At 37.1% G+C, this 18,830-nt stretch overlaps 1 protein-coding gene and 1 long non-coding RNA gene across 4 annotated transcripts in view; one reads left to right on the top strand and one right to left on the bottom strand.

Annotated features, from left to right (window-relative positions):
* Rtkn2 (rhotekin 2) overlaps window positions 1-10,756 on the top strand; it is a 79,249-nt gene extending 68,493 nt beyond the window's left edge. For all 3 annotated transcript variants that reach the window (XM_013514864.1, XM_005385950.2, XM_005385949.2), the window contains 3 exons: window positions 574-739; window positions 5,132-5,239; window positions 6,600-10,756. In XM_013514864.1, coding sequence (XP_013370318.1) covers window positions 574-739; window positions 5,132-5,239; window positions 6,600-7,135 — 810 coding nt within the window. In that variant the 3' untranslated portion in view covers window positions 7,136-10,756. The remainder of the gene's footprint in view (window positions 1-573; window positions 740-5,131; window positions 5,240-6,599) is intronic.
* Window positions 1-18,830, bottom strand: part of LOC102020934 — a 46,217-nt gene that overhangs the window by 16,529 nt on the left and 10,858 nt on the right. Inside the window, exon 2 of the long non-coding RNA XR_261146.2 lies at window positions 18,460-18,578. This is a non-coding gene — a long non-coding RNA (uncharacterized LOC102020934). The remainder of the gene's footprint in view (window positions 1-18,459; window positions 18,579-18,830) is intronic.

The following is an 18,830-nucleotide window of genomic DNA, read 5'->3' as shown; positions in this document are numbered from 1 at the left end:
AGGATCTAAAAAAAAAAAATTAATCTTGTAAGGATTACTTCATGGATCTTTAACTGTTAGCTTTGTAAATTAATATTATATAGCAAGGAAATGTTAATGAAGAAAACCTGTTTTGCTGCAGTAAACACTGTTACAGTTTTACTACTTTAACTGATAACGCTGTAATATGTATAAATATTAGAAAAAAACATGCTTTACTGATTCAGTTTTATTACTGTTGGAAATACAGTTAACATAATCCACATTAAAGTTATGACATGCTGTACTTGTTTTATTACAGATTTTAAGATGTATATAAAAGAAAACTCACTTAAATTGAGATAGATCAAAACAAGTTATGTTTTAATTTTATAATTTAATGTGAGTGCTCTGTGTAAAACTTATAAAGCATTCTTTCTAAAAACTTTGTAGAGTTTGAATATTGAAATTCTGAAAATTATATATTTTAAATTTCAAATGATGAGCATTATAATTACATCTTGTGTGAATGTGGTAGCTAAGCAATGAAACATTTCCTTTAATGATTAGAGAAAGATTTTCTTTTAAAACAGCAATGTTTATTTTAATTTTTAGGAAACCAGAATTCGGGCAATGGAAAAAGATGCCAAGAAAGGAGTCCATAACTTCTCTGTCATTAACCCTCTTGCTGGACAAGCTGTAACTCATGTTTTTGCAGTTGACAGTAGAGCAGACCTTCAGAAGTGGATGGAAGCTTTCTGGCAACATTTCTTTGATCTTAGTAAGTAGATATTTGTATTTTCTAGTAGTATATTTATGTATCCTAAAAGGTTACACACATTTTAAATATTAAAATCGTAACCTTAAGAGTTTGTAGTGGGAATTTTTGATGCTCTTTAAGAAAATGGCAGTGTGTCATCAGGGCACTCCTCTCTTCCTCCTGTTCTCTTCTCAGGGCCTGTCTCTCCTGTAGTACTACTCTGAATGCCTACTATCCCTTCCTCGTGCATTACCACTCCTCTGGTCACTGAACAACCAGATAACGTGTTCTCAAAATACTAGGTTTTATCTGCATAAGGCAATGTGTGTGATCCAAAGCATAAGAGAATTGAGAAGCAAAATTCTTTTCCAGGACAGTGATGATCCTAAAATATTGAAACATTCAGAAGGAGCCTCGTTTTTATGTAACCTGTAAACTCCAGATTCATTATAATACCATTTTGAATATGATTCAGAGTTACTTTTTTTTTAATCTCACATATGGTTTCTTTATCTTACTAATAGTGTCCAGCGGCATGGATTACAAAAATAGCATGTTGTTAATGTAAATAGTGTTCTTTAATTTTCAGTGTAAAGCTTTTTCTGTTTGCTTTATTTTGTTTTTTAGACAGGGTCTTACTATGTAGTTCAGGCTAGCTTTAAATTCACTAGGTAGCCCAGTCTGGCCTCAAACTCATGGGGATCCTCCTGCCTCAGTCTCCTGAGTGCTGAGATTACAGGCATGTGCCAGCACACTTGGCTTTAAAGAATTTTTACTCAGAGGAAAATATTTAAATTGTAGCAGTTACTTGTATTTATTGATAGTAAATTTAATGGCATACTTACGATGTCTGTAGAACGATATTCTATAGAATTACAAAGTAGAGCCATTTCCATACAATGAAAAGTTATTTCTGTAAGTCATAGAAATAATTCTAGAGACAATTTAGTGATTTTATTTTCTAGGACACCATAAAGAGTTAATACTGGCAGTCCTCAGGTTAATTTTTTAGGCCCCTTCTGATCCATGGTTTTATCAGGTTTTTCAGTGAAGATTGGAAGGAGGAAGAAAAACGGCTAAATTTTTTATTACCTCCCATGAGCTCAGTGCTTCATTTATTTCTCATGACAGTCCCCGTGGGTTAGAAGTTATTTCACTGTGCTCTAAAGAAAAGAAAACTGAGGCCTGAGGAGGTTTCTGGTTCATGACCTCAAGCTGGAGTAGGACCCTTATGTAGCCTTGAAATCTTCAGGGCTTGTTTTCCGTAAGTACCATCCCTAGGTACTCAGTACATGTTTAAGTGTTTGTTCCATGTTTATACAATATATTCTTTATTTCAAAATTCAACAGATTTCAGTGGGTAGCATGAATGACACCTTCATTCATGGCTAGTTTCATTTTTTATTAGGTACAGGTGTGCAGTACAGAATGCTACATTCATCAGGGGAAATAGGTGCATGTGCACAACACACCTTAATTCTTTTTACTTCCCCTGCCCCTCGACCTCTTCCCCCTGTCCATCTCTAGGTCCCTTGCCCATTTGCAAAAGATCTGTCTCCCTGGTTCCCACTGTCTATCCTTTGTTTTGCTCTTTACAGTGTCTCAGCATGCATCCATTTTCCTACAGATCACTCCCATTACCCTTTGTGGCTAAGTAGTACTCCACTGTGTAAATATACCGCATCTCTTCTATCTGCTCATTCACTTTTAACTGCTTTCCTGTTTACTCTGACTTGGAGAGTCTGTCTTACAAAAGGCTGTCCTACTTTTAAAAACTTCTAAAATTCTGGTATTTTACACTGTCTAGGTGCATAAAAACAGAAAGGAAGGGTATGTAAAGATAATAATGCCAAAATATTATAGTTGCTTTTAGGATATCAGTTACTTTTGGGAATGGTCTCACCTTCTAGATTGTCTGACATACTTTATGCTAAAGTAGGGAGTGAGAAAGATTCAGATTTTATGACATTTTACTGTCAGTAAGAAAGTGATGGCAACTTGGTTCTCAGGTCTGTCTACTTCTTTGGTATTTAATACTTCATAGGATAAAAACTGCCAATCTATGTAATTTTTTTAATATACAAATTCTATTACATTTTTAAGTCTATTCAAAATTCATTATGTATGGAGATAAGAGTCAAAGATGAAAGTGTTTATTCTGTCCTAAATGTTGACTTGTACTTTAAAAGTTTTATTTTCCTAGTGACAAGCATAGTTTACTATGATCTTACTTGCAGAGTGGTATATAGAACAAAGCAGAGGAAGACAGCAAGAGTGGAATAATGTAAGACTAATTTACTATTTGGGACACATTTCACCTCTTTGGCCACACTTACGAGTGGAAAGCCAGGGGGTGAGAGACTTAGAATTCACAGGGAAACGCTGATGGAAGCGGCTTGTGTGGCTTGGAAAAGAACAGCAAAGGATGGGGGTTAGGAGGCAGGAGGGGCAGAATTACGATTTCTAATATTTGAGGGCTAATGAACATTTAAAGGGAGAAGGACATTTGCTCTGGAAAGCTAGTAGGGATGTGGATAGAAATGGGAGATGGAACATACAGAGTTGAAGTAGACTTGGAGCAGACATCAGGGTATTTTTCCCAAATTTGTAATATAAATATTGACCTACATTAGCAGCTTAGCAAAGTAGATCATTTTTAGTGGAAACATTATAAATAGTACTGTGGAAAACATCTTCAATATATAGATGGCTATGTGAACAAAGCAATTCCATTTAATATTTCATATAGGTCTCTTTTCTTGTTAGAATACAGGCTATCATGTATACCTATGCCTGCAAACTTCCTGGCAAAATCAATGTTTCAGTTGTAAAGTCTGAACCAGTGCACATATGACATTTGTACCTCTGACATCAGCAACTTGTAGAACAATGGGCATTATGTTCCAATTTTCAATATGATTAGTATTCTGTTACTAGTTTAATAATGAAATGGTTTTATCTATCAATATACACAAAATATTGTATTATAACTTGTCTAAAACTGTGACAGAAAAATATTTGCCAGTTTAAAGTGAATTATTTCCTAAGGGCTTTTCCTCCCCTCTGCTGCCAAGAAGAAAAAAAAATCCTGCCTTTGATTATATTTATCTATAAAAGGAGATGGGAGAGAAATAAATTGTCAGATCTCAGAGCCTACTGGGTTTAAATTCTGAAGAGCAACCTTTGAAGCCTTGTACTCGGGAATTTATTTCCTCTTTGAATTGCTGTATGGGTTATTTTGCAACTTTTATGCATCATAAGAAAGCATACTGTAAGGTTTTTTTATGTTTCTTAACTAGTTAGGTAATAGATTTAAAATTTATGCACATATTATCATTTTTCCTTGACAGTATGTTCAAGTATAAACAGCAAAAGTAAATAATTTAAGTTGACATGAAATGTCTACTTTTTTAAGCTGTGGGAAATGACTAAATTGAATATTGAATATGTATATTGAGGATATGAAATATAGAAGAGACATGTAGAGCACAAATTAGTATCAAAACTTTTCTACTGTTATAAAATATAAAAGTGGGGGACCTAAATAATATTTTTTATTAGTTTATAGACACATAGTGTCTGGCGTAGATTTCATCCAGCATGCAGGTGCACAATAAATTTGGTAAAATTAAATTTTTTTGATATCTAGTCAGGAGAAATAAATGTGAATATTTTAAGGTTGAAAGAATGAAACATAATTAAAAGAAAAACTAGTGTATATATTTTAAAATTTTAACTTAACAGTTGAAACAACTTATTCCTATATTGCTTTTATTTTATTCCGTATTGTTAATGGCTTTATTTAAAGTGTTTCCTAAAACAAATTAGACTCAGAATTTTATTTAATGATTTTTATATATCTTTGGCATAAGCAAATATACAATGTTTTCCTAGGGTTAGATTATTTTGAAAAGCATGATAATTATTTTAAAAGTGTTTGTTAAATCTTATTTCGTAAGATTTTCAAATTAAAGGTATTTTTGAGATCCACCATTTCTTATGCTTTTTTCCTACTTCTAAGCAACTATATTTCCATTGACATTCACCCTTCAACTATTGAGTACTAGATGTTTTTTAGTTTAATATTTGAAAGAAGAAAACCTGCACAGACTTTTGCCATGACTGTTAATTTTAAGGCAAATTGTCGACTGTTTAGCAAAATAGTGACAAATAGCCTAGAGATCTTAATACTTGTACATAAAACTTTATTTTTTGAATAGATTATTTATATGAGCAGAATTGGGCTTTAAATTATGGATAATACAAGAATTTTTTTTTAAGCTTCCTTAAGACCATGCTGTATTTATGAAGTCACTGTTATTTCTCAAAGCAAAAAAGTATTGGTATCTGTTAAAAATGAAATGTATATCTTTATATTTATGTTTTAAACTAGCCTGTCTTTCTCTTTTTTAGGCCAGTGGAAGCATTGTTGTGAAGAACTTATGAAAATTGAGATTATGTCACCACGGAAACCACCTTTGTTCTTGACAAAAGAGGCAACCTCAGTCTACCATGATATGAGTGAGTGGGGTTTGTCTTTTCTAAGCTGCAGGATAACAAAACCAAATTGTCCATGCTCAAGCTGCTTATTCTATTGATATTAAACTGCTAAAATGAATGAAAAAAAAGACTATGATCATAAGCTAAGGAGCTCATGTTTAATAGATGAATTAATACAAAATTAATGAATGCACATTTTTCATAATTTGAATGCTCAAAATCAGATAAAGATTTTAAGATTTAAAATGAATAAAGTCACTGAAAATAAATATTAGCTGAATAGTTGATAAAATTCTGAAAATACAAACTTGCAGATTCTAAAAATGTAATCATAGTACTTTTTTCTGTATTTTATTGAATTTATTTTTAAGTCGTTTTCGTAGATAAGTATTCATAAATGGAAGCTTTCATCTCTGGCCAAAAATAATTAAGTCTATTAATTTAGAAAATTTTATATTCTTAACCTATTAATATTCCATTTTCCCATACTTTCAAAAGGTGTGTGTTTAACTCTGTGGGAATTGTCTTAGTGAGTAATGTTGTGTATAAGTGCAAATCCACAGTAGCTTCTCTTCTAACTTGCCATTAATGTACCTGCAGTTATACATACTTTACACTGTTAGATTAGAAATAATTTGTTTAGGTTTACACATTTGAAAAATACCAGTAATTCATCCAGTAGACATTTATCTCTGTTCCCTTATTTTTTCCAAGGAAAATTTTTGGGTTTCTTTGGGACAGGGTCTCACCATGTAGTTCAGGGTGGCCTCGAACTCACTGTATAGCCCAGGCTAGCCTGGAACTCACAGAGATCCGAGTGCTGGGATTATAGATGTACACAACTGTGCCCTGCTCCAAAGAAAATGTCATCCAGCACTCTCATCACCAAAATGGTGTAAGGGCCTTACTCTCTTCCCTGGGTATTTTATTTGATGATTTTTGTTTTGTTTTGTTTTTTCACCTTATCAGAGACTTCTGGTCTACAAGAAAAATTACTGATTAAGTTGTAATTATCACAGCTTGTATATCAAGCTTTCCTAAAAGTTGAAATACAATTCAAATCCAAAAAAGTTTTCTAATACTTAACCTACAGAATTTTTTGAAGTACTCATATATCTCCTCTTTATGCAGGAATGTTTTTATACAGGTGAGTATGTGTTATGTGTATTATATATTTTGTATACACTAGGTATTGTGTGTGTATAATACGGGTTTTGGTTCTATTGATCAGTTACTTTTATAGGTAAACGTTTTATTGGTTACCCTACTCTAAGTTTTTGATGGTCATTATAGATAACTTACTAGTTTGGGAAATAATAACTTAATTAAAGTGCAAACTCTTGAATTTTTCCCATCTATTTTTTCCTTAAAATTATTGCAGGCATTGATTCACCTGTGAAACTTGAAAGTTTAACTGACATAATACATAAAAAAATTGAAGAAACAAATGGGCAGTTCCTTATTGGTCAGGATGAAGAGGTCTCACCACCTCCTTGGGCCACAATATTTGATGGTAATCATAAAATGGTTATCCAGAAAAAGGTACTGTCTCCTGCAGGCGAGCAGCCACATGACGAGAAAAGGAAAAAGAGACGAGCTCCCCTTCCTCCTCCTGATAGACCTCCATTCAGCTTAAACACACAGAGCAACACAGATCAGTTGGGTAAGGACAACTGGGGAAACACAAGTACATCTCAGTCCTTGCCTTTGGATACCAGACTGTCAACCCTAAAGCATCACTTACAGAAACCAATCGCTGCTCCTCGAAAACTTCTTCCTGCCAGGAACAATAGTTTAACTGATGGTGAGCACACAGACACTAAAACCAATTTTGAAACTAAGCCAGTGCCAGCTCCAAGGCAGAAATCCATCAAAGACATTTTGGATCCTCGATCATGGTTGCAGGCACAAGTATAGAAAACCCTTCCTGTATAAAACATTGAACAGAATGTACCTGTGAGGCCTAATTCAGAGGCATTGTGAATGTTGTAATGTTGTACAACTTTATAGGTAAATATGGTAGTGACTTACATAAATAAGAAGCTGTTACGTACAGAAAAAATTTTTATAATGAAATAGATTTTTATTTCTGATTTTCAGAATGTAAGTGGTTTTCCCTGTAGAGTGTAAGAGGCAGTTTCTAGACAATACCCTAATTGTTGGAAGGGTTAATTTATTCCCAAATTAGTACCAAGCAGTGAATAAGCGCTAAACAGAAGAAACCATTAACATTACTTTTGGGGAGAGGCTGTGTGGTAATTTAAAATGTTAAATATGAGCTGTATTCTCATTGTGAGAATTTAAATACTAATGGAATGTTTCAAAGGTTTTATTCAAACCACAAATTATAGAATCCACCCAAGAAAGTTTTCTTCTTCGCATTCTGGAATTCTCATCTAATGGTTCACTGGCTCTCATCTATTGTTTAACTCACTGGTTTATAGGCTTGACCTTTTAAATTCCTGGGATAAATTTTGGAATATTAAATTCTTTGTCTTTAAAGGGAATTTGTAATGTGCTATTCAAAGTCATTTCCTTGATGAGCCCTGAAATCCTGTTGACATTAACTCTCATAAGTGAAGCATAACATTTATTAGTTCAGAAAAATGGTAGATGAAATGTTCTTTACATCCATCCACTTTTGTGTGTGTGGTACTAGTTTCCATTATGACTTTGGAATTTCAGGAAGTGAGTAGCTGATTAACACCTTAAAATTTAATACTTATTTGAAAAACAGATGGCAGATTTTAAAAAAATCATAAAAGTTGGCCATGGTAATAATTTTCAGAATTAACCCTTTTAAAATTTTCAATTAGTTTCCTTTTTCTGGTAAGGGTTGATGTGTGCTATTGATACTATTCATTAAAAGTCATATTCTTACAACAATAACATTGGAATCATTTCCATAGGAGGTAATTTCCATAGCAACTAATCGCAGGGACCCAAATAAGATTATGAAATCAAGTGAGGAATAAATAACAAGAGGATGAGTATCTCAGAGGAATAAAAAAGTTCATTTTTATAATAACACTTCTTGTAAACAAGAGGGGAACAGTTTTTAAAAATCTAATCAGAATTTCCAAATAAAAGTTTCCATAAGGTGTCAGCAACAGCACTAAAAATCTCAAATCACACTGAACCCTAAATGTCATTGCAAGTAAAAATATAAAAAATTACTGCCCCATGTATAATCTCTAGAGATCTTTTTTTAAAGCTAGAAAGAGCTGTATTTGGATCACAGCTATATTATTGCAAAATAAAATGAACACTTGACCAAAAAAAGCATTAATTTAAATGGAGCCTTCATTATTTTTAGACAGCACAGTCTTTTTTTCATTTATAAAGCATGATGTAACTGCCAGATTACTTTGAACCTGACAAAAGATCTCTTGCAACTGACTAATGACATCAGGGCAGACATGGCATTTGGTGAGAAGAAAGTGACCTAAAAAGCTGATTATTTTTTCCACTGGAAGGGTCTCATAAATATCTCTTGCAATTGCCATTTCATTAAATAACATATTCAAAACCTAAAGGATATTATTTGAATTTTTAATTTTTTTATAAACTCATTGCTGATTTTGACAGAGTTATGATTGTCATTGCCACTAAATTTTTCAGCTAAAAGATGCTGCAGGCAAAATTGTTTATGATATTGGCACCTAAGCATTCCTTTTTTTTTTCCTAGTTGATACCTTCCTTTATTACAAACCAGTATTAAAACTTCCAAATTATATTCTTGTCATTTCTCCTGATGTAAATTATAGCAGGAAGAATTTAAGTTGTACAGGAAAGAGAATTTACTCATAGAGAAATTATCTAGCATCTGTGTTCTCAGAAGAGAACTTTGAAGCAGCCCTGAAGCCCTTCCTAGAACCATTTAGGTGAAGCCTGCCTGTGCGCCGCCCTCCTGACTGCTCACCCCTCCTCCCTGCATTATTCTTCCTGTTTCTGGGAACCATCTTCCTGTGTGCTAGAGTCTTTAAGAATCAGCCAGCAATCTCAGCCACGTCTTGTGATCTTTGTGCCCATTAAATGATAATTCACCTGCTCCCTAAAAAGGGAAGTTAGACAAAACTGGATTTTGTTTCTTCCTTTTCTCATTCTTTTCCTGTCTCTCTCCCACTTCCACTTTCCTTCCTTTGCAATTTAAAAAAAAAAAAAATCTAAAAGTACTGAGTAACACACTGTCAAAGTATTCATCAAAGACATTTGTTCTCTCATTTCCTGAACCAGAGGCTTATGACGGAGAAATATGTCACGTAACATGAAAGTTTTCAGGTATTTTATGAGCTGGCTTTTCACATTCCATGTTTGTCCTTTTAATTTGTCTCTCAGTGTATGAAGACTATAAACTTGAAACAGAGTTTGCTGTCAGGTCTTGATATTATAATTGGAGGAGGACAATAGGAAAAATAGATATTTAATGGTATAATTTTGATGATTTCAAGGTAATGTCTTAGACAATTTACATTTCATGTTCTAGGATATAAATTTCTTACAATAGCATTTAAGATAGTATTATTTTTAATTGCTACAAAATGGTAAGTTTTTTTTATTTTAACATCTTGCAAGGACAAAGAACTTTTTTCATTATAAATGCATACTTCCTAAGGTAAATATCAAGCATGCCATGTCTTGCTGAATTTTGTCAAATCCTCCTTAACTGTCTGCATTGCCCCCTAACTTCTTTTAAATGGATGTGAATGTATGTGGAACACTAAATCCATTTATTATAAAGGCCTTATCTTTACCCTTTAGGATACCACTAAATGTATTTTACCTGGTACTGTTAATTAAAAATGGAAGCTGCCTTGATTTAGAGACAACTCATGTAAGATAGGTGAAGCAGTCAAGTATTTCTTTAGGCTTATGGGCAGTACCTCAGCCACCTACTGTGAAGTTAATTAATTCAGTCCAAAATGAAATTATAAGGCAGTTTGGTGCAGTTTATGTTAAATGCCATTCGAATGTAATCATCTGTTACTGTGAATGAGGAAAAACCATATTAGATAGAGAATGCTGTACCAGGAACAGTAAGGGAAATGCTTTTGCAGGACAAAACTCTCTGGTCAGAATTTATCAGAACTCAATTATTTTTTCAGAGTGAATTATTGAATAGTAATTAAACTTTAATTAATGACCATTTGTGTTCTAATAGTTGTCCTCATTGTCCTATTAAGCTATAACGTAAATGGAGTTGACTTTTTGTACTTAACATTTCAAGGCATTGCTTTTTAAATGTTTACATGTTTATATTTTACTTCATTATAATAACAGTTATATGAAAACTATTCTGGATTATGCAATTTCCTAGTTAACCCTGGGAAAGGTATTTGAGTTTTTAAAAGGCAGAATTTCATTTGAAAATATACTGGGGAGTTGTCTTCTGACATGCTTGTATAATTAGCATTGTTTATAATTTTTTAATTAAATGATAAAATTTCTATATTAAAAAGTATTAATGTTAAAATGTTAAACATATTTGGTAAAGAAGCCTCTCATGCAATTAAAACTTCTGTACATTACAGGAACTGATTCATGCATTTGTTTTGTTTTGTTTTGTTTTTTCTATGAGACAGTGTCTTGGTCTGGCTGTGTAGTGCAGGCTGGCCTCAAACACACAGCAGTCCTCCTGCCTCTGCCTCCCAAACGCTAGGATTACAGGCATACACCACCACACTCAGCAATGGGGATATTTTTTAACATTTTTCCTTAGAATCTCCCTCTGGGCTAGACTGATAGAAGTGGACAGTGTAGTGGAATCATTTTAGAGAAAGACTTAATGGTCGTTGGCTACTTCTCAGAAAACAAAGACTCTGATCACCTTGGTATATTTCACACTTCTTTGCATATTATCCTTCTTAAAGTGTGCATACTCTGAAGTATCCATTGATGCCACCCTGTTTTTAGGTCAGTGATCCAGAATTTCCAGAGTTCAAGTCACCATGAGAGACAGTTCAGGTGCCCGGTGTGTTCAGTCACCCTCAGCTGCAAGGAAACTTCTTACTTTAATTCACCTCCCATGATCCACCTCAGTGCGAGTGTTTCCTCACGGAGCACTTGGGAAAGGGCCAGGGCAGAAGTGAGCAGCCCTGGCGTAGTCACAGTCGGCGTTTACTTCGAAGTCTGTAGTACAATTAGAAATATTTGACATTTCTTTTTAGAAAAAAATCTTTCCTTTCTCTAAAGAAAGGAGCCTACTAATCAGTGTACTAAGATAAACAAAATACTTTAAGGTTCAGTTAAGAAAGGAAAACTATTTTAGAAATGTCTAAAAACATTTTTCCTTCTCTGAGTATAGGAAAAAAATACCAATCCTGACATATTTGATAATTAAGTAAGATTATGCCAAATTGTACTGAAAATTGTTTTGCAGTTGCAGCAGCTTGCTTTTAAGAGCCGTGGGACTCTGTTAATGTAACTATTAAGTGAAAAGTAGGTTGGAGAGATGTTACATGTTCATAATTACGCTGTACCACAGGCGTGTTTCAAGATATCAAAATAAATTTTGTTGAAAATTGTATACTTTTCTGTGTTACATCTAAATATTTTTATGGTTTTTGTCAATTGTAAAGGAAGCAAATTTTCTTTTGTTCTTTGTGAATAGATGCATTTTTTAATTTGCTATCCTAATATTTAACTTAATTCATTATAGGAATTTATAATTCTATTTTAGAAGAAAAGGACAAAATAGAAAACTAGATAATATAAACATACATATTCATACAAATACTTTGTTTGATTCTTCATGCAGGTATTTGCACTTAGTTTTAAAAGATTCTTTTAAAATGTGCTCCTAATGGTACCAGAGCGAAGGTCCAGCCACTCTCAGTTTGCGGGCTGCATCGCAGCCCCACTCCCCACCGTGCTCTGCCGGCCAGGTCCCCGCCTGCTTTCCCAGAGGTGATGCTGCCACCCTCTGTGTTCTTCTCCATGTCTGGGACCCCACTCTTCGCTGCTCTGCATAAACCTCCCACAGTCAGCAAATGTTGGTCTTCCAAATAGTGCGCCTTTAAATGTTCCGGTTCCCCATCCACCGAAGTAGAGTTACATTTCTTCTTTTATGTGTACAGTATGCATAAAACGTGTGCATATGTGTTTGTGTATGATCCCTTGTTTATACTTTTGTATTCTCCTGTGTTTGTTTTCTGAGTGACGTGTTATTATAAACTAGTTCACAACATTTCAGAAGTCTGGGTAGGCTCAATGGGATATAGTGCTACGGTTTTAGAAGGCAGAAATTGAGGTCCTAGCCGGGCTTGACTCTTATCTGGAGGTTCTGGGGAAAATCCACTTTCCAGCTTACTCAGATTGTTGGCAAAATTCAGTTCCTTGTGGCCCCTTCAGTCTCCAAAGTGAGCAATAATACCCCCAGTTTTCCTTGCATGTTGGATCTCTGATTTTTCTGCCCCGTGGAAGAGCATGCTTTGCTTTTAAAGGCCCCATTACCTCAGAGATGCTCATCAGGGTCTCACTTGTGATGAACTCAAGGTCCATTGATTAGTAACTTTAGTTACTTCTGGAAAGTCTCTTTGCATATTCTATAGTACCATATGTGATACCATATTTATACGGCAGGAAATCTTGAAGTGCCTTTTCCAGAAATCTGCCCACCATACCCTGTTAGGCGAGGAGCTTGTTTATTGAACTTTTAACCCTATATCACAGTGTATTTTAATGATAGTAAGGATTGCTGAGTATTATGTGTGTATGTGTAAGATACTGTGCTAAATATTTTAAATGAACAAACGTTTTTATTTTATTTTTTGGTGGTGGCACTAGGGATTGAATCCAAGGCCTTCCCATTGAGCCACACACCCTCCTTTTTTGAGACAGTTTCGGTAAATAACCCAGGCTTGGTTTGAACCTGCAGTCACAGCGCCCCCGAGCACTAGAAATGAATCAGTTTATTTAATCACTGCTGTAACTTCTTGTCAGCTCCACTTAACAAGTATCGGAGAGTGGAGAAGCCGTGCCCTGGACATACTGCACAGCGTCTGGAACTTGACCCTGGTTACATTCCAGTTCTGCCATGACTTAGCTGTGTGGTGGGGCTGGATATTTTCTTATAACTTCATTTGGTTTGTTTAAATCTCTAGGATAAAAATTGTACTTACCTCATAAGATAGTTGTGTTTCTTAAATAAGATAATCAGTGCAGCGCGTAGCTTAGTGCCTGGTACTTAACAGTTGTTGCCTTGTTTTTACAGCAGCATAACGTATGTAAAATAGATGTAAAAAGATATATAGCTAGCTAATTAATACACACATACACTCGATGACTGAAAGTTACTTATAAACCCTTGCCCATTTTCATTTGTTGCTCATTGTGAACACATTGTCTCGCATTGTAGTAAGTAAGACTAGCCATAGTAGAGAATATTGAATCTGTCTGGATGCAGACATTTAAAACAGTGTCTACCATTAGGAAACAAATTCTGACCATTATAGAATACATAAATAAAGCAATGTGGATTATACAAAACAGTAGCCGCTATAACACGCATCTAATTTTAAGTGCTCCGAGAGATCAGAAAGGAAATGAGAACTTTTACAAAGCAATTTTTCCATTAAGTTCAGAAGGCCTTGTATCTTTTTACTCTAAAAATAATAAGCAGTGTGGAATTATGTATGATTATCTTGTGATGATGTCAGGACACATAATAGGATTTTGTTTTGGTTTTGAGACAGTCTTGCTATATATAGTCCAAGCTGGGCTTGAACTCACTGTGTAGTCTAGGTTGGCCTCAAACTTGTGATGATCCTCTTGCCTCACCACCCCACCCCAGTGCTGGGATTACATCCATGTCCATCACACCCACTTTATAATAGGATATTTTAGATTTTAGAGGTTTAAGTAAGATAGACTACTCATTCAGTGGGTTCCTGGAGGAGTTTAATTTTTCAGCATTCAAAGGAGCTTAGTATGGAAGTTGAGAAAAGGAGTCAATTAAATAGGGTAGGCAGCTGGGCAGAAATATAATTAGCACATTGTGCAGGTTCAAATCAAGATAGGTGAAACAAGTCTGAATAACTGGAGCAAGTGCAGTGATTAATGTTATGGTTAACCTTCGCTATCAACTTGATTGGCTTAAGAGATCCCTGGGAGGCTGGGAGAGCGCTTCTGGCTGGGTGGATCATGGGTGGGATGGGCATTGGGGTGTGACCTTGGGACTACGGTCCTTAGTCCCTGACCCCTTTTTCTCTCGCTGTCCCCTGCTCTGCCTCCTGGCTGCTGTGAAGTGAGCAGCCATCCTCCACTAGGCCCTTCTGCCATGACGCTTCTGCCCCGGAGCCAGCTGACCGCACACCAAAACCAGGAGCCAAAATAAACCTTTGCTCCTTTGCATTGTGTGTGTCAGATATTTTGTCCCCACACTGAGAAGGTGATTTATACACAGGGAGTGTGGGCTGGCTTGGACGACACATAGGACCTTGAGTGCCAGCTTAGGAAAATAAAACAGGTTAAACAGTAGAAATAGGTGACAAGAGCACTAGCACTGGCAAAGTTAGTGGAAAGAATATGCAGCTTACAAGTTGAGGAAACTGGGTTCTAGTTCCTGGTTACCATTGGACAAAGCCTTGTTTGAGCTCAGCCTGGGAAAGTTAGTGTTAGCTCAGCGCAAAGGCCCTGGGTTCAATCCCCAGTATCCCCCTCCTCAAAAAAAAGGACTGAGAAAATAAAACATTGTTACAGCTTATTAGAACAGTCCTTTAGAGCAGTGATTTTGGGGTACAAAGTTAATTGCTACTTAGCTGTTTAGAAGTGTGGGTCTCAAGAAGGGGTGATGTTGCCCACAGGAAACATTTGACCGTGTCTGGAGACCTTGCTTACCTTCATAACCCACAGTGGAAAATGCTGCTTGCGTCTGATGGGAAGAGATTAGGAATGCTGCTCAGAATCCTGCAGTGCACAAGACAGGTCCCACAGCAAAGAATTACTCAGCCCGAAATACCAGTGGTGCCCCTGTGGGTAAACCCTGGCTTGGAATATACAGTTTCTACAGTGTTCAATGCAAAAAGCAATAAAATTAGTTTTCAAATATAGACAGTATAATGAGCACACAAAGGAAAGCTCTGGGAGGAACGTAAGAGGGCTTTTTGAAGGAAGTAACAGCTGAACTGGGTCTTGAAAGGCTTGTGAGACTGGGCTGTGCTGATAGGGAAAGGGCATTTGAGCAGGTACTGTGGTGACTGACACACTCCCTTCAAACATGGAGCCTAATTCTATCTTTCAAGGTGGGCCTGACTTTGTAGTAGAAATAATACCACATGACTTGTTATGTTAGGTCATAAAAGGATACCTTATACAGAGCTCTACCTCTCAGACCCCTCCCCGAGGGGAAAGTCAGAAGTTATACCCACACAGTCTTGGGAGAGCCCCATGTACAGAAGAGCTGCAGCCTCTCCAGTAACCAGTCCCAACCTGCTAGTGAGCTAGGTTGGAAGCAGACACTCAAGCCTAGGCATGACTCGAACCTCCTGACAAATTCCAAGCCAGACCACATGGGTTAGATGCACCTACATCCTTATTCCACAGTATCTGATTACAGGACAATAAATGTTTACTGTTTTAACCATTCGGTTTGAGAGTAATATATTTCCACAGCATAGGTAACATTAAGAGGAAGGAAAATGTATATAAGCACATGAAATGGTTTGGCTGTGCATGGCTGGAGATGGGGGAAATAGGGTTGCCTAGGCAAGTGGGGTCAGAGCATGGAAGGCACTGAATGTCAGGCTGAGTAAAGCTTCTGCCTCTTATTTAGAAATCTGCCCTGTGGGCCTTAGTCCATCCAAATCACATCTTTGACTGACTGTCAGAGGAAGGATGGCAGAGGGAGCTGCCGACCATATTGGGGATCACATGTGTTATTAAATTGTTTCTAATAGAAGAAAGAGCAGTCCGTAAATACCATCAGTACATAGAACATTCTTGGCTGACAGGACCTTTGTTTCAATTTTTGTCTTTGTAAGTATGCTTTGTCAATCTAAAGATGCTGAGAGGGTCCAGCTTCCCCTGACCTGATAAAGAAGAAACTTCATTATACGTCCAGGTCACTAATGTTACACTGTCTATCTGGATACTTGCCAGCTTTTTTGCAAGGGGAGGGTGATTTACTAATTGCATCCACCTGTGACATCTTAGCACGCCTATTTATCAGATTCGCTTTGCAGCAAAAGGGAAGGATAAGCCTGAAGGACTGTGAAGGGAGACCTAGGAGAGTGAGCAGATCGAAGGAAGGAAATGTAGAGGCCAAGGACAAAACTTCGTGACCTGCAACCAGGGGCTTTGAGAGGAGTGCATGATTCCTTCTGTGGGAAATTCTCATATACTCTCTCTCTCTCTAATCTGTGATGCCTAAGTGTTTCTTGAATAAATTATTATGAGAACAAAGGTGCCATTACCAATTTAGTCACTCAGTTTCTTTGGGAAATCAGAATGATGTGCTTGAGATATATTTCAATGACTTTGCTATATCATACAGCAAAGCAACCCAAGAAATTGAATTCAGTAAAATTTTGGAGCTATAATCCCACTTGAGACCAATTTCAACCCAAGCAACCACTAAAATAAAATAGAGGAAAAATCTGTTGTTAGGTTTTCCATGAACTTTTTGGGAAGCAGTCAAAACTGGTACTATCAGTAACATGTTTGGGGAAGAAGTATACTTAGGCAATGCTTCACTAGTACCTGTCCTATGTAGTACTCTGCTCGCTGCCTGGGCATCTAGGCTAGTCTGAAGAAGACAAAGGCTAGTCTGTCTCCTCAGACTGCAATTTATTTGGATTGATTCATGGAGTTCCATTACCAGGAAAAAACAATATGATGACTAGTAACCAGCAGTAAAGTCACAATTTTACAAAACACTTTGTCCGTAGAACCTATTTGCAAACAAACTCTTATGCAGACCTTCACTTGGTGAGACAGATGTGGAACTGCTCGAGTGGGAAGCGGGTGAGGAGCGCTTTGCTTCCCCATTGTGCTTCCCTGGCTCCCAGGGCTTGCAAGGGCTTCTCTGTACGACCTGCACATTTCCCAGTACAGCTTCAAAAACTGTTGGTTTGGAGTATCACGTGATTGACGAACTTACGGCTAATCATTCAGTCTCAGAGCTGAGGACCTTCAGACTTAGCACCACTTTTTTTTTGTTGTTTAAGTGAGCTGCCTTCTAAGACCTTGTATTTTGGCTGCTCAGTACTGGATTATTCCGTAGGCAACACCAGCAGTGGTCAGTTCATAAAATGCACATAGGACAGAGATTGGCTCTTTCAAAAAGAAGCCATCTCCATTCCAGCACATATGTAAGATTGGTATCTTACGGGTTTGTGTATGGGTCAGCTTTCTGTCCCTGGGAAAGCTACCATTACCAATTTAGTCACTGTGTACAGTGACGCATACAGTGGCACATACAACTTAAAGGAGGCAAGGCTTACTTTTGACTCAGTTTCAGGGACCAGTACATGGTCCCCTGGCTCTGAGGCAGGCGCATCATGATGGAAGGCAGGGCAGAAGAAAGCTGTTTTACTCTTGCCCACTGATGCAGAGAGTGGGGAAAGAGTCGGAGATGAAGGGGCTGGAGGCCAAGTATCAGTCCCAGGTCTGGCCCCATGTATCACCCAAACACTCAGAAGCATGCTTTACTAACTTCCCGGGGTCTCAAGCTGGTCAAGGTGACAACCAGGATTAATCATCGTGGTTGATTTTACGTTTTTAGTTTCACAGGGCGGACAAAGGAAGGCACCAAAACCTTCTGTGTGTGGTGTCTCCCAATGGCTTAATCCTGCATTAATCAGCCTTCAACTGGAGAGAACCTGTCTCCGGCACAGGTCTCCATCCTATTGCCCCAAGCTCCTTTCCATTTAAGACTGAGAAAAGGCAGAGATGGTTACTGTTCTTTCTCTCTTCCTCTTTGGTTGCAAAGTCCCCACACTTGTCCCCTTCAAATGAAGACGAGGTTCCTTTGTCCATTTCTAGTAAACTGCTTGCTTCGGTTGTCCTCTCACAAAAATTAACTATGAGTATAAAGAGAGGAACCTTTTCCCCCACTTCTCACTGTCTGAAAGCATTAAGTGGAAGCTTTAGCTGCATTACCGAAATGTTTCCTAATGAGAAACAAAACAATATGAAGTAAAAGTATCATGTTAAGAACAGGTGAAAACAAGAGGCTGAAGGCACAGGAGTCAGGTGCAGAACTCACGTCCCCGCATCCAGCTGCTGCAGCACCGGAAGCTCACCTGCCTGGGTCTGGGCCGCAGAGCCGCTACCTTCGCTGACTGGCCCTCAGTTCATGAACTTCAGCTGGTATTGCCGGACCCGATGAAATGACAGTACTAGGACCTTCCACAGCAAGTCACTGCAAGGGTTTGATGAGAGGCTGTATTACACTCTCTGTGAAGCCCCAAAGTAAATGCTAACTGCTATGGCTGTTATTGTCCCAACCCTGGACATTGTTTTGGGCACAAGCAATACCAGACATACCATTGAGGAAACTTTCATTTAGGGCTGCTGCAAGGTAAGAGGTAAGGCGTGTGTAACTGGATCATGAATCCAGATGTTAGGTTACACCCCAAAAGAACGAAAGAAAGAACTTCTTTCGTTGAACTGT

The sequence above is a fragment of the Chinchilla lanigera genome, unplaced genomic scaffold (assembly GCF_000276665.1).
Source record: "Chinchilla lanigera isolate Chin_1 unplaced genomic scaffold, ChiLan1.0 scaffold00024, whole genome shotgun sequence".
NCBI classification, from domain to species: domain Eukaryota; kingdom Metazoa; phylum Chordata; class Mammalia; order Rodentia; family Chinchillidae; genus Chinchilla; species Chinchilla lanigera.
Note: the sequence above shows the minus strand (reverse complement) of the source record. Positions and strands in the feature narration are given on the sequence as shown.